This window comes from Phyllobates terribilis, unplaced genomic scaffold (genome assembly GCF_046119375.1).
Source record: "Phyllobates terribilis strain yellow unplaced genomic scaffold, ASM4611937v1 Scaffold_9__5_contigs__length_417890890, whole genome shotgun sequence".
NCBI classification, from domain to species: domain Eukaryota; kingdom Metazoa; phylum Chordata; class Amphibia; order Anura; family Dendrobatidae; genus Phyllobates; species Phyllobates terribilis.
In genome coordinates this window covers 398,751,676-398,771,866 of record NW_027362769.1, presented here as the reverse complement: position 1 = coordinate 398,771,866, position 20,191 = coordinate 398,751,676, and the positions used below count along the sequence as shown (strand labels likewise).

Here is a 20,191-nt window from a genome sequence, read left to right as displayed (position 1 = left end):
CAGCAGCTGAGGTGCATGATGAGGTTCTGAAGCAGCTGAGGTGTATGATGAGGTGGGCAGCAGCTGAGGTGTATGATGAGGTGGGCAGCAGCTGAGGTGTATGATGAGGTTCTGAAGCAGCTGAGGTGTATGATGAGGTTCTGCAGCAGCTCAGGTGTATGTTGAGGTTTCTCCAGCAGCTCAGGTGTATGATAAGGTTCTGCAGCAGCTCAGGTGTATGATGAGGTTCTGCAGCAGCTGAGGTGTATTATGAGGTTCTGCAGCAGCTGAGGTGTATGATGAGGTTCTGCAGCAGCTCAGGTGTATGATGAGGTTCTGCAGCAGCTGAGGTGTATGATGAGGTGGGCAGCAGCTCAGGTGTATGATGAGGTTCTGCAGCAGCTCAGGTGTATGATGAGGTTCTGCAGCAGCTGAGGTGTATGATGAGGTTCTGCAGCTGCTGAGGTGTATGATGAGGTGGGCCGCAGCTCAGGTGTATGATGAGGTGGGCAGCAGCTCAGGTGTATGATGAGGTTCTGCAGCAGCTGAGGTGCATATTACAGATCTGCCTGTGGTTTCCTTTGAGGTGTGATATGATATAATCAGGATGTGACCTCACCTCAACCTCCTTTCACTTTCATTGCCGATCGGCCGAGGATCAGGATCTTCGTTCCAGACGTCGTCATGTCGGGAGCCTCCGGTAATCACTCTCATTATTTGGGGCGCTTCTCCTGTCAGTCTTCTCTTATGTGAGAACCTTGTCTGCTCTGATGATTCGATGTAGCAGAGCTGAGATTGTCATTATATTTATTATTCGTGTACTGCTATCACAATGGAGAGAACCGAACGACAAACTCAGCTCTGCTGCACCTGTGCATATATTGGGTGACGGCTGCGCAGAGCGATGCTGGATCACATTCTGTACTGATTATCTGCTGGGTCTGGAGGTTGGTAACGTGAGGACACGAGACTCTGCAACAGAAAGTGATGAGTGCAGCAGTGAGGGAAAGGGATGGGACTAATATGTACAGACATAGGGCCCAAGAAGCCGACATTGGCTCTGCTGAGTATTGCAGTCCTTCTCTGAACTGAACTTTGATCATTCTCCTTTCACTTTCTCTTTCGCTCTGAGTAGGAGTTCAGCACTCATCTCTTCACATGCAGATTTCACCTTTGCTCTAGCAAACGCTGAATATCATATAGATAAGATTTTATCGCTTTTTTCTGTTTCCCATCCTTTTCCCTGTAACGTTCTTCTTTCTGTCGTTTCCCGTCCTTTTCCCTGTAACGTTCTTTTTTCTGTTGTTTCCCGTCCTTTTCCCTGTAACGTTCTTCTTTCTGTCGTTTCCCGTCCTTTTCCCTGTAACGTTCTTCTTTCTGTCGTTTCCCGTCCTTTTCCCTGTAACTTTCTTCTTTCTGTCGTTTCCCGTCCTTTTCCCTGTAACGTTCTTCTTTCTGTTGTTTCCCGTCCTTTTCCCTGTAACGTTCTTTTTTCTGTTGTTTCCCGTCCTTTTCCCTGTAACGTTCTTCTTTCTGTCGTTTCCCGTCCTTTTCCCTGTAACGTTCTTCTTTCTGTCGTTTCCCGTCCTTTTCCCTGTAACTTTCTTCTTTCTGTCGTTTCCCGTCCTTTTCCCTGTAACGTTCTTCTTTCTGTCGTTTCCCGTCCTTTTCCCTGTAACGTTCTTTTTTCTGTTGTTTCCCGTCCTTTTCCCTGTAACGTTCTTCTTTCTGTTGTTTCCCGTCCTTTTCCCTCTAACGTTCTTCTTTCTGTCGTTTCCCGTCCTTTTCCCTCTAACGTTCTTCTTTCTGTCCTTTCCCGTCCTTTTCCCTCTAACGTTCTTCTTTCTGTCCTTTCCCGTCCTTTTCCCTCTAACGTTCTTCTTTCTGTCCTTTCCCGTCCTTTTCCCTCTAACGTTCTTCTTTCTGTCCTTTCCCGTCCTTTTTGCCTGTAACGTTCTTCTTTCTGTCGTTTCCCGTCCTTTTCCCTCTAACGTTCTTTTTTCTGTTGTTTCCCGTCCTTTTCCCTCTAACGTTCTTTTTTCTGTTGTTTCCTGTCCTTTTCCCTGTAACGTTCTTCTTTCTGTTGTTTCCCGTCATTTTCCCTGTAATGTTCTTCTTTATGTTGTTTCCCGTCCTTTTCCCTGTAACTTTCTTTTTTCTGTTGTTTCCCGTCCTTTTCCCTGTAACGTTCTTTTTTCTGTTGTTTCCCGTCCTTTTCCCTGTAACGTTCTTTTTTATGTTGCTTCCAGTCCTTTTCCCTGTAACGTTCTCTTCCGTAACGTCCTTACCCCCAGAATACCATTTTTTGTTTTGAGCAGGTAACCCGGTAATTGAGCAATTTGCAGTCACATATGAGTCTCTGAAGCTCGGTGCTGGCATTTTATTTAATGAGAGGCAAAGTTTATCACTGTCTCAGGATCTAGCCATCTATGTGACCACGTCTATGTTGTCTTCCTCGTCTTGTAATAACGAGATGACTCGGAGTTCTGGATTCTATCAGAATCTGACAGAAATTTGCTTCTTTATTCTTTCAGTTCCTCTTCAGATGTTTGCACAATGACAGTCTTCTTGTCTTCTTCGTCAGGTGTTACAGGTCCTCAGGAAGTTTTTGGCATCACTTCTTTAGAATTTCACCGCTACAACAGGTCACTGTTGACTCCACACAGGTTGGGTTCTCCATGAACCTGTGCTCCACAGCACTTGCCACCACTAAACTCAGCTCAGTAACACAACCTGCAGTACATACACAGGAAGGGGGTCACTAACGTTCTGGCCCTATCTCTATGAGCTCTTACTCTCCAGACTCCACCTAACACACTCCTGTTCAATAAAATACACGTCACTGGCTACACCACAAGCCTCAGGGCAGCCGATCACACCCTACAGGCTGTCCACCAGCTTCTCTGACTGATGTTCCACACACTCCCTTTTCAACTAAGTTGTACCCTCCTCCAGGTACGTATCTAACTAAGCTTACGTCCTTTACCGCCCAACAGACTTTTCAGAATCAAGCCCTTACCTGTTTGACAATGCAGTCAGCCACACCACCCCAGTAACACTCCTGCAGTTCTGCAAGGTGTTGCCCTCTAAGACTTAACTACTGCAGCCCATTACTCGCAAGCAGCAATGAATTTCCTGGTCAACTCACCATCTGCTCTTCAGACCTCATTTGGCCATGTCAGCATCATGGCTTGGGTCCACTGAAAATTGTGGCATAGGATGCACTGTGCAACGCACTCCAAGCTACATCAGATAATCCGCACTCTGTCCCTTGATACCAAAACGCACCTTATGTTCCTGCCATCAGCATTCTGTCTCAGCACAAAGCTTACCCCATAGTCATCTTCCAGATAAAACCATCCCAAATGACAGTGTATCTTGGGGTGATAATCATAGCATGAAGAGACAGCACTATTCTCTTTGTCCGTAGCAATAAAGGGCAACTCTATACAAAGAGAACCTATTCGCAAAAATTTACAAAAACTAGATACAGTGTAATAATATAATTCATTATCGATGCGTTTAACTCTTTGATTCCTATTAACTCTCACTTCATTACTGCAGCTATGATGGACAGCCCAGTGTGTCTGATTGAGAACACCAAGGAAGGAAAGCTGGCGGTGAATCCTGAGGCCGTAAAATTCCTGACAAATATCATCCAGCCGGTGGTGGTGGTGTCAATAGTCGGCTTATACCGAACGGGGAAGTCCTACCTGATGAACAAGTTAGCTGGAGCCAAGAAAGGTTTGGTGCTCACTAGAATAAGTAGATCATCAATCCAACTCAGAGCATATATTGGTTTACACCAGAAATGTATTCAAAATCCATATAGAAGAAGATTTAGATTTATGTAATTACTGAAAAAATAAAAACATTAATTTTCAATAATTCATGTCCATAGGTTTTAACCTGGGTTACAATGTCCAAGCCGAGACCAAAGGCATCTGGATGTGGTGTGTTCCTCATCCTACGAAGCCAGACCACATCCTGGTTCTGCTGGACACTGAAGGTCTGGGTGATGTGGAAAAGGTAAGGTAGTGTAGGGGTTCATATTTTTTGGTGGCCGCTGGAGTCCACACAGGCACGAATTTTAGTATCAAACAGGATAAATTTGATTTTCTTGCATAAACTTTCAAAATAAAGTAAACAGTCCTCTCTTAGGGTAGGTGCAATAAAGTAGCACAGTCTCATCCACAGAGCAGTACAGGCACTGCTTATGCTCCAACACTACCGACCTCACCTAAGCCACCCCAACTGCCTTATATAAGACCTGCAAGCCCTGGACTGGAATGTATGGGAGCGACCTTTCCCACCCAAGCTCTTTTGGTCGCTCCTAAATCCTGGACCGAAAATCTGGTCCACTAAAATTCCTCTCAATAACTTATTGTTACCAGAGCACTATTTTCTGGGACTTACATCCCCTAGGCCAGCCACATTGGTGACACATACCTTCCATCCAAGACCTTCTCTCCTGTTTCCCTTCAGTAGATATAGGAGTCTTCCATGATCAGTGCTTGGACAACAAGAGAAACCACCAGTACATTGAGATCCAGGTTATGTGCACTAGATTCTGTGATGGGACATTGATCAAGGGAACTAATCTGATTCCCATATGTGGAGTAGGGAAGGAATTTTTCTGGTAATATGAAGCTATTCATGGCTGCCTGATGGGGTTTTTGCCTTCCTCTGGATCAACATATCAGGCTATAGGTTGAACTCAATGGACTTAAGTCTACCTTCAACAAAAACTATGGTCTTCAAGGGGATCCCAAAATCGGTAGATTTTCAGATCCCGAGTGGTGGGATCATTCTCGATTATCAACGTTATGATTAGAGTCCAATAGAATCAATAATACCTTAGAGATAGAAAAATAACGAGAGCGATGTGTAGAGCGTTTTTTTTTTTTTTTTTTTAACAGGGAGACAAGAAAAATGACATCTGGATCTTCAGCCTCGCCGTCCTCCTGAGTAGTGCCCTGGTGTATAACAGCAAGGGTACAATCGACCAAGATGCCATAGACAAGCTGAAGTATCCTTCGAAGAAGTTACATAAAAGTTTATGTACTTTTCTATTACAATTGTTATAAAGGGCTATTCACAAAAAATCATGTTATCCCCTATCCATGGTATAGGGGGTGACTTGCTGTTCATTAGGTGATGCAGTTGGATCATGGCATGTCTACGAGACTGACAAGCACGGCGCTCATCTATTTGCGTAAGTCCCAAAGAGAATGAATGAGGCGGAGACCACACATGCATGGGTTTGGACATCCAGTGATCTGCACGTTACCCCCTATACAAGGTTAGGGGTTAACTTGATTTTTTGGAAAAGAGATTGAGCGGTACTATTGATGCAGATCTAGATTGTCTATTGTATTTGTGTCCAAGAAGTCATTAGTGACTGTAGCCATTTTGATAGGTTGGACTTTTTTGAGACAAAGCGATTCCGAATACGTTTATTTTGTTTTATTTTATAGGTGACAAATAGTGTAATTATTTTATTTTATACAAAATTATAATTTTCATTTTCTAATACGGTTAATTGCAGTATGTAACTAAAATCACAATCTCCTATGAAGCACAGTATGTGGCTGGACTTCACAGGAGTTCCAACATGGCAGCCATTGAGCCATCAGCAGGTCCGCAGCAGCCAGACATGATTTTTAATAAATAGCAAACGATGAACGAATGATCATTAGTTGGCCCAGGTTTGTCTTATGGTTTTTTTTTATACATTTTGGAAGAGAAAAGCCATTATCCGGCATTTCCTTATCCACCGTGAATAGATTTGTGGGGGACCTCGCAGAACTAATCAAGGTGAAATCTCATGACAATGAGGATGAGGAGGCTGAATTCTCTCTGCATTTCCCCATTTTCATCTGGGCTGTGAGAGATTTCCATTTGAAGCTGAACGTTGATGGGAAACCGGTTACGGAGGATGAATACCTGGACAACGCTCTGAAGCTGAGAAACCGTAAGTATCAAAACAACACCTAGAGATATAGGAGCGGTATAAATGCAGGGGCAACAGTCAGAGATAGCTTCGCTTTCCATTGACTTTCATCCCATCACATTTCTCTTCTTCATGGCAGCGGAAAAAACAACCAGGGACGAGGATTATAACAGACCCAGGAAACGCCTCCGCATGTACTTCGGGAAGCGCAAGTGCTTCGTGTTTGATCAACCATCTGCGAATAAGGAAGATCTTCAGAACATGGACAACATTTCCGAGAGTGAACTGAAACCTGAATTTTTGAAGCAGACGAAGAATTTCTGTGACTATGTCTTACAGGAAGCCGGAGCGAAGAGAGTGATCGGCACCGTCACAGTTACAGGAAGCCGTGAGTTATGTCTGTGCGAAAGGGAGGCCATTACTAAAGCAAGAAAGATGGAGAGCAGACTGCTGCCACTATCAGAGAGTAGACTACCATTCCCACTTGAGAGTAGACTACCACCCCCACTTGAGAGTAGACTACCACCCCCACTTGAGAGTAGACTACCACCCCCACTTGAGAGTAGACTACCACCCCCACTTGAGAGTAGACTACCACCCCCACCTGATAGTAGACTACCATCACCACCTGAGAACAGACTACTACCCCCGCCTGAGAGCAGACTACCACCCCCCACCTGAAAGAAGACTACAACCCCCACCTGAGAGTAGACTACCACCTCCACCTGAAAGTAGACTACCACCCCCACCTGAGAGTAGACTACTCCCCCCCCCTGAGAGCAGACTACCACCCCCACCTGAGAGTAGACTACCCCCCCCCCCCTGAGAGCAGACTACTACCCACACCTGAAAATAGACTACTACCCACACCTGAGATTAGACTACTTCCCCCACCTGAGAGTAGACTACTTCCCCCACCTGAAAGAAGACTACAACCCCCACCTGAGAGTAGACTACCACCTCCACCTGAAAGTAGACTACCACCCCCACCTGAGAGTAGACTACTCCCCCCCCCTGAGAGCAGACTACCACCCCCACCTGAGAGTAGACTACCCCCCCCCCCCTGAGAGCAGACTACTACCCACACCTGAAAATAGACTACTACCCACACCTGAGATTAGACTACTTCCCCCACCTGAGAGTAGACTACTTCCCCCACCTGAGAGTAGACTACTACCCCCACCTGAGTGTAGACTACTACCCCCACCTGAGTGCAGACTACTGCCCCCACCTGAGTGCAGACTACTGCCCCCACCTGAGTGCAGACTACTGCCCCCACCTGAGTACAGACTACTGCCCCCACCTGAGTGCAGACTACTGCCCCCACCTGAGTGCAGACTACTGCCCCCACCTGAGTACAGACTACTGCCCCCACCTGAGAGTAGACTACTACCCCCACCTGAGTGTAGACTACTACCCCCACCTGAGTGCAGACTACTGCCCCCACCTGAGTACAGACTACTGCCCCCACCTGAGTGCAGACTACTGCCCCCACCTGAGTGCAGACTACTGCCCCCACCTGAGTGCAGACTACTGCCCCCACCTGAGTGCAGACTACTGCCCCCACCTGAGTGCAGACTACTGCCCCCACCTGAGTGCAGACTACTGCCCCCACCTGAGTGCAGACTACAACCCCCCTTGAGAGTAGACTACTACCCCCACCTGAGTACAGACTACTACCCTCACCTGAGTACAGACTACTGCCCCCACCTGAGTGCAGACTACTGCCCCCACCTGAGTGCAGACTACTGCCCCCACCTGAGTGCAGACTACTGCCCCCACCTGAGTGCAGACTACTGCCCCCACCTGAGTGCAGACTACTGCCCCCACCTGAGTGCAGACTACTGCCCCCACCTGAGTGCAGGCTACTGCCCCCACCTGAGTGCAGACTACAACCCCCCTTGAGAGTAGACTACTACCCCCACCTGAGAGCAGACTTCTACTTCCAGACTTCATCAGTTCATCCATTCGTTCATTGCATATTTTTCAGAGCTTGGTAAATTGGTGGAGATGTACACTGAGGCTATAATGACTTCCAATATTGCTTGCATGGAGGATGTGGCCCATACATTGTCTGACATGGAGAACAAGGCTGCCGTCCAGGAGGCTGCGCAATATTATGAGAACAAGATGAAGGAACGCGTCGTCTTTCCCACCGAGACTTTGAGCGAGTTCCTCGAGCTGAGCCGGAAGTGTGAGGACGAAGCCCTTCCGATCTTCTTGAAAAGGTCATTTAAAGACAAAGACCAGAAATTCCTCCAAGAATATATGGTGAGTCTGACACCAGTGATGAGCGAATTTGCCGAAATTATGGCCATTCAACTCACCACTTTGCTGGAAGGAAATCTAAAAAAAACGGATTTGGGTCCAAGTATTTTATTTTAATATAAAAGTAGAGAATTCGATTAGCTTTGAACAGTGTGATAAGACGACTCTCTCGGCTGTTTTCTGAAGTAGATTCAGGACACAGTTTCCTCTGCAGGTTTATTGTATGGCATAAAGCTCTGCAGATTCAGCAAAATAAACACGGCCTTCCTGCATAACGGCAAAACAAAAGGTAAACCATAGCACAGTCCATAGGAGTGTGGAGTTTGCCCACACAGGTTGTAGCACAGCCTTCAGCTCCTCTTGAGCTATGGCTTTCCAGTCTGGAGAACTTGCCTCTCCAACCACACAACACACAAAAAAAATTAGTCACTGAGCATTTATCCTAGCTCAGCCACACCCTGAGGGAAGGTAGGGTGAATGACTTCCCACCCGATCTCTATGCCATTCACACAAAACCACTCCCTTCACAATGGTGGTTAGTGGTTACACCCCCAACAGATAACATGCTGGGGAAAAGTTGTCGGTTCAGTTCATATAGGCTAGCAGCCGTAGTGACACATACCTCCCCTCGCATATAACACCAGTGTCACAACAGATTCAATCTTCTCATTCTAATACCTAAAATGAAGGTGATATTTCTCTTCTCAAAGCCTTTCATAGGAAATTCACATTCACAGTACTTCCAGTTTCCCAGGAGGCGCTCTACATCATGTCTAGGTGACTACCATGATAAGAAATCACGAGAAACTTGTATGACCAATACTATGAGAGAAGCGTGTAGGAAAAGTGGTGTAAAAAATGCAAAAATAATCAAAAGCACGACCCATATCTACAATAGGACCTTCAGACCGAATCTAATCTATCTTCATCTGTACCTTAAAAGTCCCAAATACTCCGTATATCGAGTTGCGCCTGGAGCTTGACTCTTATGACCAACTAGATGGTGGCCCGATTCTAACACATCGGGTATTCTAGAATATGTATGCGTCCGACCGGGTGCAATCAGCAGAGCGGTGTTTAAATGGGTTGTGCACTACTTTAAATTAACCCCCCAATGTATCCCCCCGGGCCCCTAATGAATTTTGGAGGACCGGGGAGCGAGGCCGCCGGTCGGGGTACTTCTGCGAGCAGCCGGGAGATGACCGGCTAGCACAGGGTGAGCTTGTGAGGGTGAGCGTGGGAGGGTGAGAATGTGAGGGTGAGCATGGGAGTGGGTGAGCGTGGGAGCGGGTGTGAGGGTGAGCGTGGGAGCATGTGAGGGTGAGCGTGGGAGTGTGTGAGGGTGAGCGTGTGAGCGTGAGTGTGAGCGTGAGTGTGAGCGTGTGAGTGTGAGCGTGTGAGTGTGAGCGTGTGAGTGTGAGCGTGTGAGTGTGAGCGTGTGAGTGTGAGCGTGTGAGGGTGAGCGTCCGAGGGTGAGCATCCGAGGGTGAGCATCCGAGGGTGAGCGTCCGAGGTTGAGCGTCCGAGGGTGAGCGTAAGCGTCCGAGCGTGAGCGTCAGAGCGTGAGCGTCAGAGCGTGAGCGTAAGCGTCCGAGCGTGAGCGTCCGAGCGTGAGCGTGAACGTCTGAGAGTGAACGTCCGAGTGTGAGCGTAAGCGTCCGAGCATGAGCGTCAGAGCGTGAGCGTCAGAGCGTGAGCGTAAGCGTCAGAGCATGAGCGTCAGAGCGTGAGCGTCAGAGCGTGAGCGTAAGCGTCCGAGCATGGGCGTCAGAGCGTGAGCGTCCGAGCGTGAGCGTCTGAGCGTGTGAGGGTGAGCGTGTGAGGGTGAGCCGCTAACAGCCGCCATCTTGTTCTGAAATCCCCCGTCGCTAATTGGCCGCGGCCTGACCAATCAGCGACGTGGGATTTCCTGGACAGACAGACAGAAAGACAGACAGACAGACTGGATGAGACAATTATATATATTAGATTATTCAGCAAAAATTTGCAGGTTGTCTTTTTCTTCCTTCAGGAACTGATACAACATAAGAAGAATGAGTTCTGTCATATCAATGAGGAGAAGTCTCGGGAAGTTTGTGAAGTCCTGATTAAGAAGCATGCTGCAGAGCACCAGGAAGCTTTTTCTAAAGGATCATTTTGCGTTCGTGGTGGCCATAAAAAATTCAAGCAAGACTTAAAAGCAATAGAGGAAAAATATCACATGGAACCCAGGAAGGGCATTCAGGTCGGTGGTAGAGAATAATGACTGAACATTTGTTCGGCAGACAGCTGACTTTCCTGACTCCCCCATAAGTGTGGAAGAGAGAGAGGAGAAAGCCGCAAGTAGACTCTTCTGGTAGCAGCTTATCTTTGAAAACAAAAGGATCAGGTGCTGAAATTCCAATGGTTCAATCCTTCTCTTCTCCGACATCATCTGTTCAGGAGAGTAAGGAGGCTCCCATAAACATCAGATGGCCGTCCAGTCCGGCCCTGATCGGCAGATTCAGTGGACTTTCATCGAATGTGTATGGGGCCCTTCAGGGCCCTCAGTGTCCAACATATCTATGATGCCTCCATCAAGTGATCGCTGACTCTTTCCAGTTGATCTATTTTAACCTTTGATGGCCATTTGTGCTTCGCGTGATGGACGAGACTCAAATTGGCCCTTCTCATGGTTCAAATAGGTTGGGTACTCATCATTTCTCCAAGATTTTTTATATTTTTTGCATTTCTTGTTCATGCAGGCTGAAACTATACTCCAGAAATACCTCACTCATTGGAAATCCATAGGAATCAATATTCTGAAGACTGATGAAGCCTTGACTGAGAAAGAAAAGGAGCTTGAAGGTAAAGGATCACTTATGGGAGTTGGTGTTCTTCTTACAGTTTTGTGTGGATCTTCTGACTTTCTCAACGTTGCGTTCACGATTTCTCTTATACATTTCTCAGCTCTTCATCCTCTGTCAGAGACTCATATCTTCACATATCCACAGTAATTGACCATGTCCACGGGTTTAATCCGGCTACGTACAACCTTCTTATGAAGCAATGCTATGAAATCTCCAGGCCAAAATCCTCGAGAAAGAAGTAATATAGTAGAAAAATGTTGAACTTTTGAGCTGAACATCCTTTAAATGTCCCTTTTGTCTAGAAATTTTTGTAGGGGTGAGGCGGACAATATGACACCGAACAATATGGCACCCTACTTCAGGTAAAGCCGTCTTATCTTCAATTCTTCTCTCTGCAGAGGAGAAGGCAAAGAAACAAATTGAAGAGATGGAGCAAAAAGTGCGTGAAATGAAGGAATCTCAGAAGAACCAGAAGCTTGAAGATGAGAAGGCGTACATAGGGAACCACGTCATGGGCGCGTTTGAAAAATTTTCTGAAGAAAATAGATTGATGGCTGCTCAAATTCAACGAGCTATTGCAGACAAGGAGAGGGTGAGTGCTGGCGGTCTGTGTCCTCGTACTGTATGAATGAGGCAGGAGACATTTATGACACCATTAATTCATAATAACTCCTTCAGCATAGATCAGATGTAGACATTGAACAGACAGCTTCATTCAATGTGTAGCAGCTGCTACCGGGTACTGTAGATCAAACGTATATTCAAGAGAAGGAGCTGATCTGCAGCACCCATCCACGACCACTACACACTGAAGGAAGCTGCACTGATCAAATCTGGCCGTCGCCAGAGCAGATAACAGCTGGTCAGTGGGGGTGCTGCATGTTTGCCCCTCAACAATCTGATATTGATGACCTATCCTGAAGATATGCTCAGGGAACCTCTGTTTCAAGCAATCAGTAGCCCTACAGAAAGTCACCAAGTAAACCGGGACTAATGGGCTACTGGGTTTTACCATTCTCATTGTTAGGACTTGTGCAGATGACCGTATAACTTGGACAAGTGCTATCCATCGATTTGACGACTTCAGCATGTTATTCTCTGGGGCCGTGCACGTGGAGTCAATCCGGAGAAAATAATCACACCATGCAGAGAGAATATGAGAATCGGATGGCACTCGACCATTCAACTCTATAGGTCCGATTTTTACAGACTGACATTATACAGAAGGTGGAGAAACCTTTTTTTTTCTCCATCTCCGAGAAAATCAGATCGCACTCTGTGGATGTGGAGAATCGTGTGACCCGAGCCTTAATGCTTCATGTGATGTGTCCTCACATGGTCTAATATTGTCAGCAATTAGAACTTTTTTTTAGATATCTTTAAACATTTTGTTATTACGTAGGGGTTTTTTTGTTTCTTTTTTACTTTAGTCCTACTGGGTGACTATTAGACAACCCCAGCTTAATCATTTGAGGACCCCAATTGAAATAATAACTATGTATAAATCTCCAGCATAACGCCGCTTTTCCCAGAGTGGCTGCCGTTTGGATGCAGCCTTTACTATTTCATCAGAGCAGACGATTGACTGCAGCGGTCACAACAAATATTGTCACTCTTTGGAAAAAGTGAGGTTGATATCGATGGAACGACACTGCTGCAGGATGTGAGCATGCACTGTTTTTATTTTACTTGACCTGAACTGAATAAGCTGGGAATGTGCAGCAGAGGACAACCACTTTAATTGCATATCTTCTGCACTATCGACAGACCTGATAATAGACTCAACCTTTGGTAGGGTGTAATAGAAATAGTAAAATGGAAGCCATGGAGGTAACGGTTAGACCTCCAACTGGCACAGTAGGGCGGTGGATGGGTGACAGAGCGAGCAGCAGCATCCTGAAGGTTAAGCTACCCGGATTGGGACTGGAACTGACTCATGCTCCTCTAAGACCCCCCGATCATGGGACACTTTGCCTGACTAAGACTTAGTGGGCGCTATTACCACAGCTTTATACTCAGCCATTCTTATTGTGTGCACAGGAGCGGGATTCCTACGTGAGACAGGGATTTCAGAAACAAGCCAACATGTACCAAGCGCAGATCAAGGACTTGCAAGTGGAGGAGGAGAAGAAGATGGAGGAACATCAGTGGTATACACCCGTCCTTGATAAGTTGAAGAACGTGGTCTCCGCTGTTGCCCCCTCACTTATTGAAATGGCGGGAAAGATGATCCATGCTAAAGCCGGCCAGATATATAAAGAATTCAAAATGCGTAAATAATCCATGTACGTAAATGCACAAAACATCGTTCACCCATCAGACCCTTGTACCTACACCCGCGTGCCGTAAACCCCTACTGTGGAGAAGCCCCTCACCTGCTGCCCAGAAGGCAACTCAACTAGTAAAGATGTCTTCTGTCCTCTGTACGCGCCTCCATATGACATCTCAATGTGTCATGCTTAGATCCACTGGAGTAACTCAAACCTTGCGGGTCCCCCAATGCAAAATCTTCAACAGGGCCCCTACGTACCAGGGGTCTCTAGTAGGATGGGTCATCTCCAATAAGCTGGATCTCGGGTGTGACTGCACCTGTTTAGATCATCTCATTTACAGGGTGTGTAGATTTATGTATCCACATCTGCGGTATGTTGTCCAAAGGGGCACCTCTGAACTTCACCTAGGGGGCTTTTAATTTAACTGGTCACATGATTGGCGAGTCGCCTCATTACTAATAACATACAGCTGTGACACATCAGGCACTGATTAGAGTTTTCTTTGTATCATTAGAATCATTCTTCACTTAGTAAGAATGTTATATCGGCATATATTACTACCGGATGGATATGTCGTGTACATGGGACCTGCCCCTCGTACATCATCATTGTCCACCATGTTGTTTCTTGGCAAACGCTCGGCTGCTAAGAGACGAAATGTTGCTGTGTTTCCTCACATTGACGAATAAACTACTGCATCTTTACAATATGGAATGTTGGTGTGCGGCCGTTCTTCATGGGTAGAGGGATAGAAGTTTTTTAGATCACAACTAATAGGCGTCCACCGGCTGCTACTTATTCTATCATCTCTCTATTATCTATCTATCTACGTACAAAAATGAAGGCTGCACTCCCAAAATAGAAAATTAGAAAAATGTAATAGCCCATAGTGATGGAAACGTTTCGGTTCAATTGAGGACCTTTCTCAAGCAGAACAACACAAAAACACAGAGGGGGAAAAAAAGCAGATTGGACATAATTTCATACAAAACCCCAGATATGGGCCGGACAAAATTGGGGGTAAATAACTTTGTTTCAAGTTTGTGATGCTCGTTCAGACTCACCTGTGGCAAGTAACAGGTGTGGGCAATATGAAAATCACTCCTGAAACCAGATAAAAAAAGGAGAAGTTGACTCAATCTTTGCATTGTGTGTCTGTGTGTGTCACACTAAGCATGGAGAACAGAAAGAGAACTGTCTGAGGATGTTGAGAACCAAAATTGTAGAGAAATATCAACAATCTCAAGGTTACAAGTCCATCTCCAGAGTTCTTGATGTTCCTTTGTCCACGGTGCGCAACATAATAAAGAAGTTTACAACCCATGGCACCGTTGCTATTCTCCCTGGATGTGGACGGCAGAGAAAAATTGATGAAAACTTGCAACGCAGAATAGTCTGGAAGGTGTATCAGCATCAAGGTTCAAAGAAATCCAAGCTGTCCTGTAGGATCAGGGGGCATCAGTGTCAGCGCGAACTATCCGTCCACATGTGAAGGAAATGAAACGCTATGGCAGGAGACCCAGGAGGACGCCACTGCTGACACAGAGACATAAAAAAGAGATAGACTGCAGCTTACCAAAATGTACGTGAGTAAGCCAAAATCCTTCTGGGAAAGCGTCTTGTGGACATATGAGACCAAGATAGAGCTTTTTGGTAAAACACATCATTGTACTGTTTACGGAAAATGGAATGAGGCCTACAAAGAAAAGAACACAATACCTACAGTCAGATATGGTGGAGGGTCACAGATAGTTTGGGGTTGATCACCTGTGGAAAGATCTGAAAATTGCTGTTGGGAGAAGACGCCTTCAAATATTAGAGACCTGGTGCAGTTTGCAAAAGAAGAGTCGTCCAAAATTCCAGCTGATAGGTGTAAGAAGCTTGTTGATGGTTATAGGAAGCGATAGACCCAATTATTTATTCCAAAGGGTATGCAAACAAATATTAAGTGGAGGGTGCCAACAATTTTGTCTGGCCCATTTTGGTATTTTGTGTGAAATTATGTCCAATTTGTCTTTTTTTCAGTTTTTTTGTGTTGTTCCAATACACACAAAGGAAATAAACCTGTATAAGAAACATGTGGAATTGTGATAATGTTCTGGGAGAAATACTTAATTTTCTGGGACAATTTCAAGGGTGCCAACACATTCGGCCATGACTGCAGCATTTGTCTAATTTCACTTAATCTTTCATAGATATTTTTTGTTTTCCTGTACGTTGTCCCCCCCCCCCCCCTCCGTTGCAGGCAGAGCACGCTGATACATCTCTGAGAAATTTTCACTTTCACTTTGAGAAAAGCCAGAAGTTTCCACCCTACGAGATCTGCAGGGTGGAGGTGTCTGCTTGCCGTCAGTGAATTCAGACCTCTCTTGTTTCCATCCAGGGGCAGTAACTTTATATACAGCCGGTCCTGCTCTGGCTGCAATTGTGTCCAGCGCAGACAATGCTCTGTGAGCTAAACAGCCGGTACAGCTGCTGCAGTTGTCCCCTGTAACTAGTTTTAGGACAGAGAGACAGGAATAAGTAAACTAACAAACTAAGCTGTACCTACTCTACCCGGCCGATGGTTGCTGTTGATTGGCAGCAGGGGTGACAGTGCTATAGCCAATCACTATGCTCAATGCTCAGGCTGTTGTAGTCGACATGAAACTGCTAAAACTGCCCAGTGATTGGCTGCAGGGGTCACATCCGATGTATTCGTGAAACCACCCTGTCAACAAAGAGTGAGGGGCAGCAGAGTGTAATCTAAGCAGCTGATGGGTTCTCACTGATTGCACCGTGGTCATAGGGCTGCGTTTACTGAGCCGCAGCTGCTACTTTATTGTTCCTCCCAGGAGTAAAGAAATGAGAAGAAAACAAGTAACAGCAGAAGACGAGTCGTCAAAAATAGAAAAGACGACTCCAAGGAAGAACCGAACATGGAAGAAGGATGAAAGGAAAACCTGCACCCAGAAGAAGACTCCAAGAAAGACCTGCACCTAGGAGAAGACTCCAAGGAAGACCTGCACCTAGCAGAAGACTCCAAGGAAGACCTGCACCCAGAAGAAGACTCCAAGAAAGACCTGTACCCAGAAGAAGACTCCAAGAAAGACCTGCACCCAGAAGAAGACTCCAAGAAAGACTTTCACCCAGAAAAAGACCCCAAGGAAGACCTGGACCCAGAAGAAGACTCCAAGACTGACCTGCACCCAGAAGAAGACTCCAAGGAAGAAGGGAACCCAGAAGAAGACTCCAAGGAAGACCTGAACCTAGAAGACTCCAAGGAAGACCTGTACCTAGGAGAAGACTCCAAGGAAGACCTGCACCCAGAAGAAGACTCCAAGAAAGAGGGGAATCCAGAAGAAGACTCCAAGGAAGACCTGAACCTAGAAGACTCCAAGGAAGACCTGTACCTAGGAGAAGACTCCAAGGAAGACCTGCACCCAGAAGAAGACTCCAAGAAAGACCTGCACCCAGAAGAAGACTCCAAGGAAGACCTGCACCTAGGAGAAGACTCCAAGGAAGACCTGCACCTAGGAGAAGAGAAACCTACAGAGAATAAGACCCCAGTAACAACGGGAGTGGGGAGCAGCTGCTGGGAGGGCTGTAGAGGAGCACACTATGGAGCTTGTTCCTTAAAGAGGTTGTCCACTACTTTTACATTGATGGCCTATCCTTAGGATAGCTCATCAATGTCCGATCGGCCGGGGTCCGACACCTGGCACCCCCGCCGATCAGCTGTTATCGGTGTCAGCTTGAAATACTCACTTGCTGAGATGCTCCATCTACTTGTAGTGGCTGCCGCAGGTTACTACACAACCGCCTCCTATTGATTTGAATAAATAATGTAGTAGATGTCACCTACAGTCCTATGTAACACCCAGACAGTGTGTTTGGACTTAGGTTAGTAATGTTTAACTGCTTTGGTTTCGTGGTTCCCGCAGGCACTTTGCCAACTTTGATGCCAACTTTCTAGTTACTTTGTGTTTCATCGTGTCAATGTCCTTTAACCCCATATCTCCCACTCTCGGTGCCACTTTGCTGCCCTTTCTGTCCTCCGGTTGGTATTATAGGGGGCCGCATTCAGTTTATTATCCTGGAACCTTTTCCTTATTAAAGACCCAATAAAGACAAGAATATTTTTCCTGCAATGAAGAAATTGGGGAAGAAATAAATGTCATAATCAGAACCGCACTCATCCCGGCGCTCGTGCCGTCCTTGCTGGCACTGGGTCCCACTAGGGCTGGGTATAACGTGCCACCACATGCCCTCCAGTGTCCGTCCTGGACCTTGGAGACCCCTGAGAGAGGCATCATTATATATCTACGGCTACATCCAGAGGAGCCATCGAGAGGGCGCCCCCGGAGGTACAGAGCAGAGATGACCAAGTAATCGCTCCAGTAACAATTCCAAAAGTTCATGTATTGGTAGAAAAGGCACGGCCATTGTTTGTTTGTGCCATAGAAACGAAGTCACAGCAACCTCCACCGAAAGGATATTACATTTTGCCAGAGGGCGATTGTCACACCTGAACTTAGAGGACGAGAACACAGAAGACTCACAGCTAGAAGACTGAGCGGAGGAAGAGTTGCAAAGAAGGACTCCCGGTAAGACTGAATGATATATGTACTCAGGGTCAACAGTACAGATAATGTAGTAGATGTCACCTGCAGTCCTATGTAACACCACAGATAACACAGTGATAACTCTCTGAGTACAGATAATGTAGTAGATGTCACCTGCAGTCCTATGTAACACCACAGATAACACAGTGATAACTCCCTGAGTACAGATAATGTAGTAGATGTCACCTGCAGTCCTATGTAACACCACAGATAACACAGTGATAACTCTCTGAGAACAGATAATGTAGTAGATGTCACATGCAGTCCTATGTAACACCACAGATAACACAGTGATAACTCCCTGAGTACAGATAATGTAGTAGATGTCACCTGCAGTCCTATGTAACACCACAGATAACACAGTGATAACTCTCTGAATACAGATAATGTAGTAGATGTCACCCGCAGTCCTATGTAACACCACAGATAACACAGTGATAACTCTCTGAGTACAGATAATGTAGTAGATGTCACCTGCAGTCCTATGTAACACCACAGATAACACAGTGATAACTCTCTGAGAACAGATAATGTAGTAGATGTCACCCGCAGTCCTATGTAACACCACAGATAACACAGTGATAACTCCCTGAGTACAGATAATGTAGTAGATGTCACCTGCAGTCCTATGTAACACCACAGATAACACAGTGATAACTCTCTGAATACAGATAATGTAGTAGATGTCACCCGCAGTCCTATGTAACACCACAGATAACACAGTGATAACTCTCTGAGTACAGATAATGTAGTAGATGTCACCTGCAGTCCTATGTAACACCACAGATAACACAGTGATAACTCTCTGAGTACAGATAATGTAGTAGATGTCACCTGCAGTCCTATGTAACACCACAGATAACACACTGATAACTCTGTGGGTACAGATAATGTAGTAGATGTCACCTGCAGTCCTATGTAACACCACAGATAACACAGTGATATCTCTCTGAGTACAGATAATGTAGTAGATGTCACCTGCAGTCCTATGTAACACCACAGATAACACAGTGATACCTCTCTGAGTACAGATAATGTAGTAGATGTCACCTGCAGTCCTATGTAACACCACAGATAACACAGTGATAACTCTCTGAGTATAGATAATGTAGTAGATGTCACCTGCAGTCCTATGTAACACCACAGATAACACACTGATAACTCTGTGGGTACAGATAATGTTGTAGATGTCACCTGCAGTCCTATGTAACACCACAGATAACACAGTGATAACTCTCTGAGTACAGATAATGTAGTAGATGTCACCAGCAGTCCTATGTAACACCACAGATAACACAGTGATAACTCTCTCAGTACAGATAACTTAGTAGATGCCACCAGCAGTCCTATGCAACACCACAGATTACACAGTGATAACTCTGAGTACAGATAATGTAGTAGATGTCACCTGCAGTCCTATGTAACACCACAGATAACACAGTGATAACTCTCTGAGAACAGATAATGTAGTAGATGTCACCCGCAGTCCTATGTAACACCACAGATAACACAGTGATAACTCCCTGAGTACAGATAATGTAGTAGATGTCACCTGCAGTCCTATGTAACACCACAGATAACACAGTGATAACTCTCTGAGAACAGATAATGTAGTAGATGTCACCTGCAGTCCTATGTAACACCACAGATAACACAGTGATAACTCCCTGAGTACAGATAATGTAGTAGATGTCACCTGCAGTCCTATGTAACACCACAGATAACACAGTGATAACTCTCTGAATACAGATAATGTAGTAGATGTCACCCGCAGTCCTATGTAACACCACAGATAACACAGTGATAACTCTCTGAGTACAGATAATGTAGTAGATGTCACCTGCAGTCCTATGTAACACCACAGATAACACACTGATAACTCTGTGGGTACAGATAATGTAGTAGATGTCACCTGCAGTCCTATGTAACACCACAGATAACACAGTGATATCTCTCTGAGTACAGATAATGTAGTAGATGTCACCTGCAGTCCTATGTAACACCACAGATAACACAGTGATACCTCTCTGAGTACAGATAATGTAGTAGATGTCACCTGCAGTCCTATGTAACACCACAGATAACACAGTGATAACTCTCTGAGTATAGATAATGTAGTAGATGTCACCTGCAGTCCTATGTAACACCACAGATAACACACTGATAACTCTGTGGGTACAGATAATGTTGTAGATGTCACCTGCAGTCCTATGTAACACCACAGATAACACAGTGATAACTCTCTGAGTACAGATAATGTAGTAGATGTCACCAGCAGTCCTATGT

The 20,191-nt window shown here is 45.7% G+C and overlaps 2 protein-coding genes across 4 annotated transcripts in view; both read left to right on the top strand.

Annotated features, from left to right (window-relative positions):
* Positions 1-583: 583 nt before the first annotated feature.
* LOC141162607 (guanylate-binding protein 1-like) lies at positions 584-14,008 on the top strand. Of its 2 annotated transcripts, none has more exons than XM_073648877.1 (11): positions 584-679; positions 3,544-3,723; positions 3,881-4,008; positions 4,899-5,008; positions 5,766-5,953; positions 6,072-6,320; positions 7,923-8,203; positions 10,212-10,424; positions 10,924-11,026; positions 11,427-11,620; positions 13,069-14,008. In XM_073648877.1, the coding sequence occupies exons 1-11, from the start codon at positions 664-666 to the stop codon at positions 13,306-13,308; spliced, it is 1,902 nt and encodes a 633-aa protein (XP_073504978.1). In that variant the 5' UTR covers positions 584-663; the 3' UTR covers positions 13,309-14,008. The 2 variants fall into 2 exon arrangements, with proteins under 2 accessions (XP_073504978.1, XP_073504979.1); XM_073648878.1 differs by lacking the exon at positions 584-679 and adding an exon at positions 2,816-2,934.
* A 3,256-nt stretch (positions 14,009-17,264) lies between these two features.
* The window catches only part of LOC141162606 (up-regulator of cell proliferation-like), a 44,509-nt gene continuing 41,582 nt past the window's right edge, over positions 17,265-20,191 (top strand). The window contains exons 1-2 of one of the 2 annotated variants that reach the window (XM_073648875.1): positions 17,265-17,647; positions 17,745-17,887. The gene's annotated coding sequence lies outside the window, so the exon portion shown is untranslated. Of the gene's footprint in view, positions 17,888-20,191 lie in introns of both variants that reach the window. The other variant, XM_073648874.1, reaches the window with a different exon arrangement.

Coding starts and splice junctions, on each gene's coding strand:
- LOC141162607 (XM_073648877.1), top strand. Junction 3,724..3,880: donor GTTAGCTGGAGCCAAGAAAG/GTTTGGTGCTCA, acceptor TCATGTCCATAG/GTTTTAACCTGGGTTACAAT. Junction 10,425..10,923: donor AACCCAGGAAGGGCATTCAG/GTCGGTGGTAGA, acceptor TTGTTCATGCAG/GCTGAAACTATACTCCAGAA.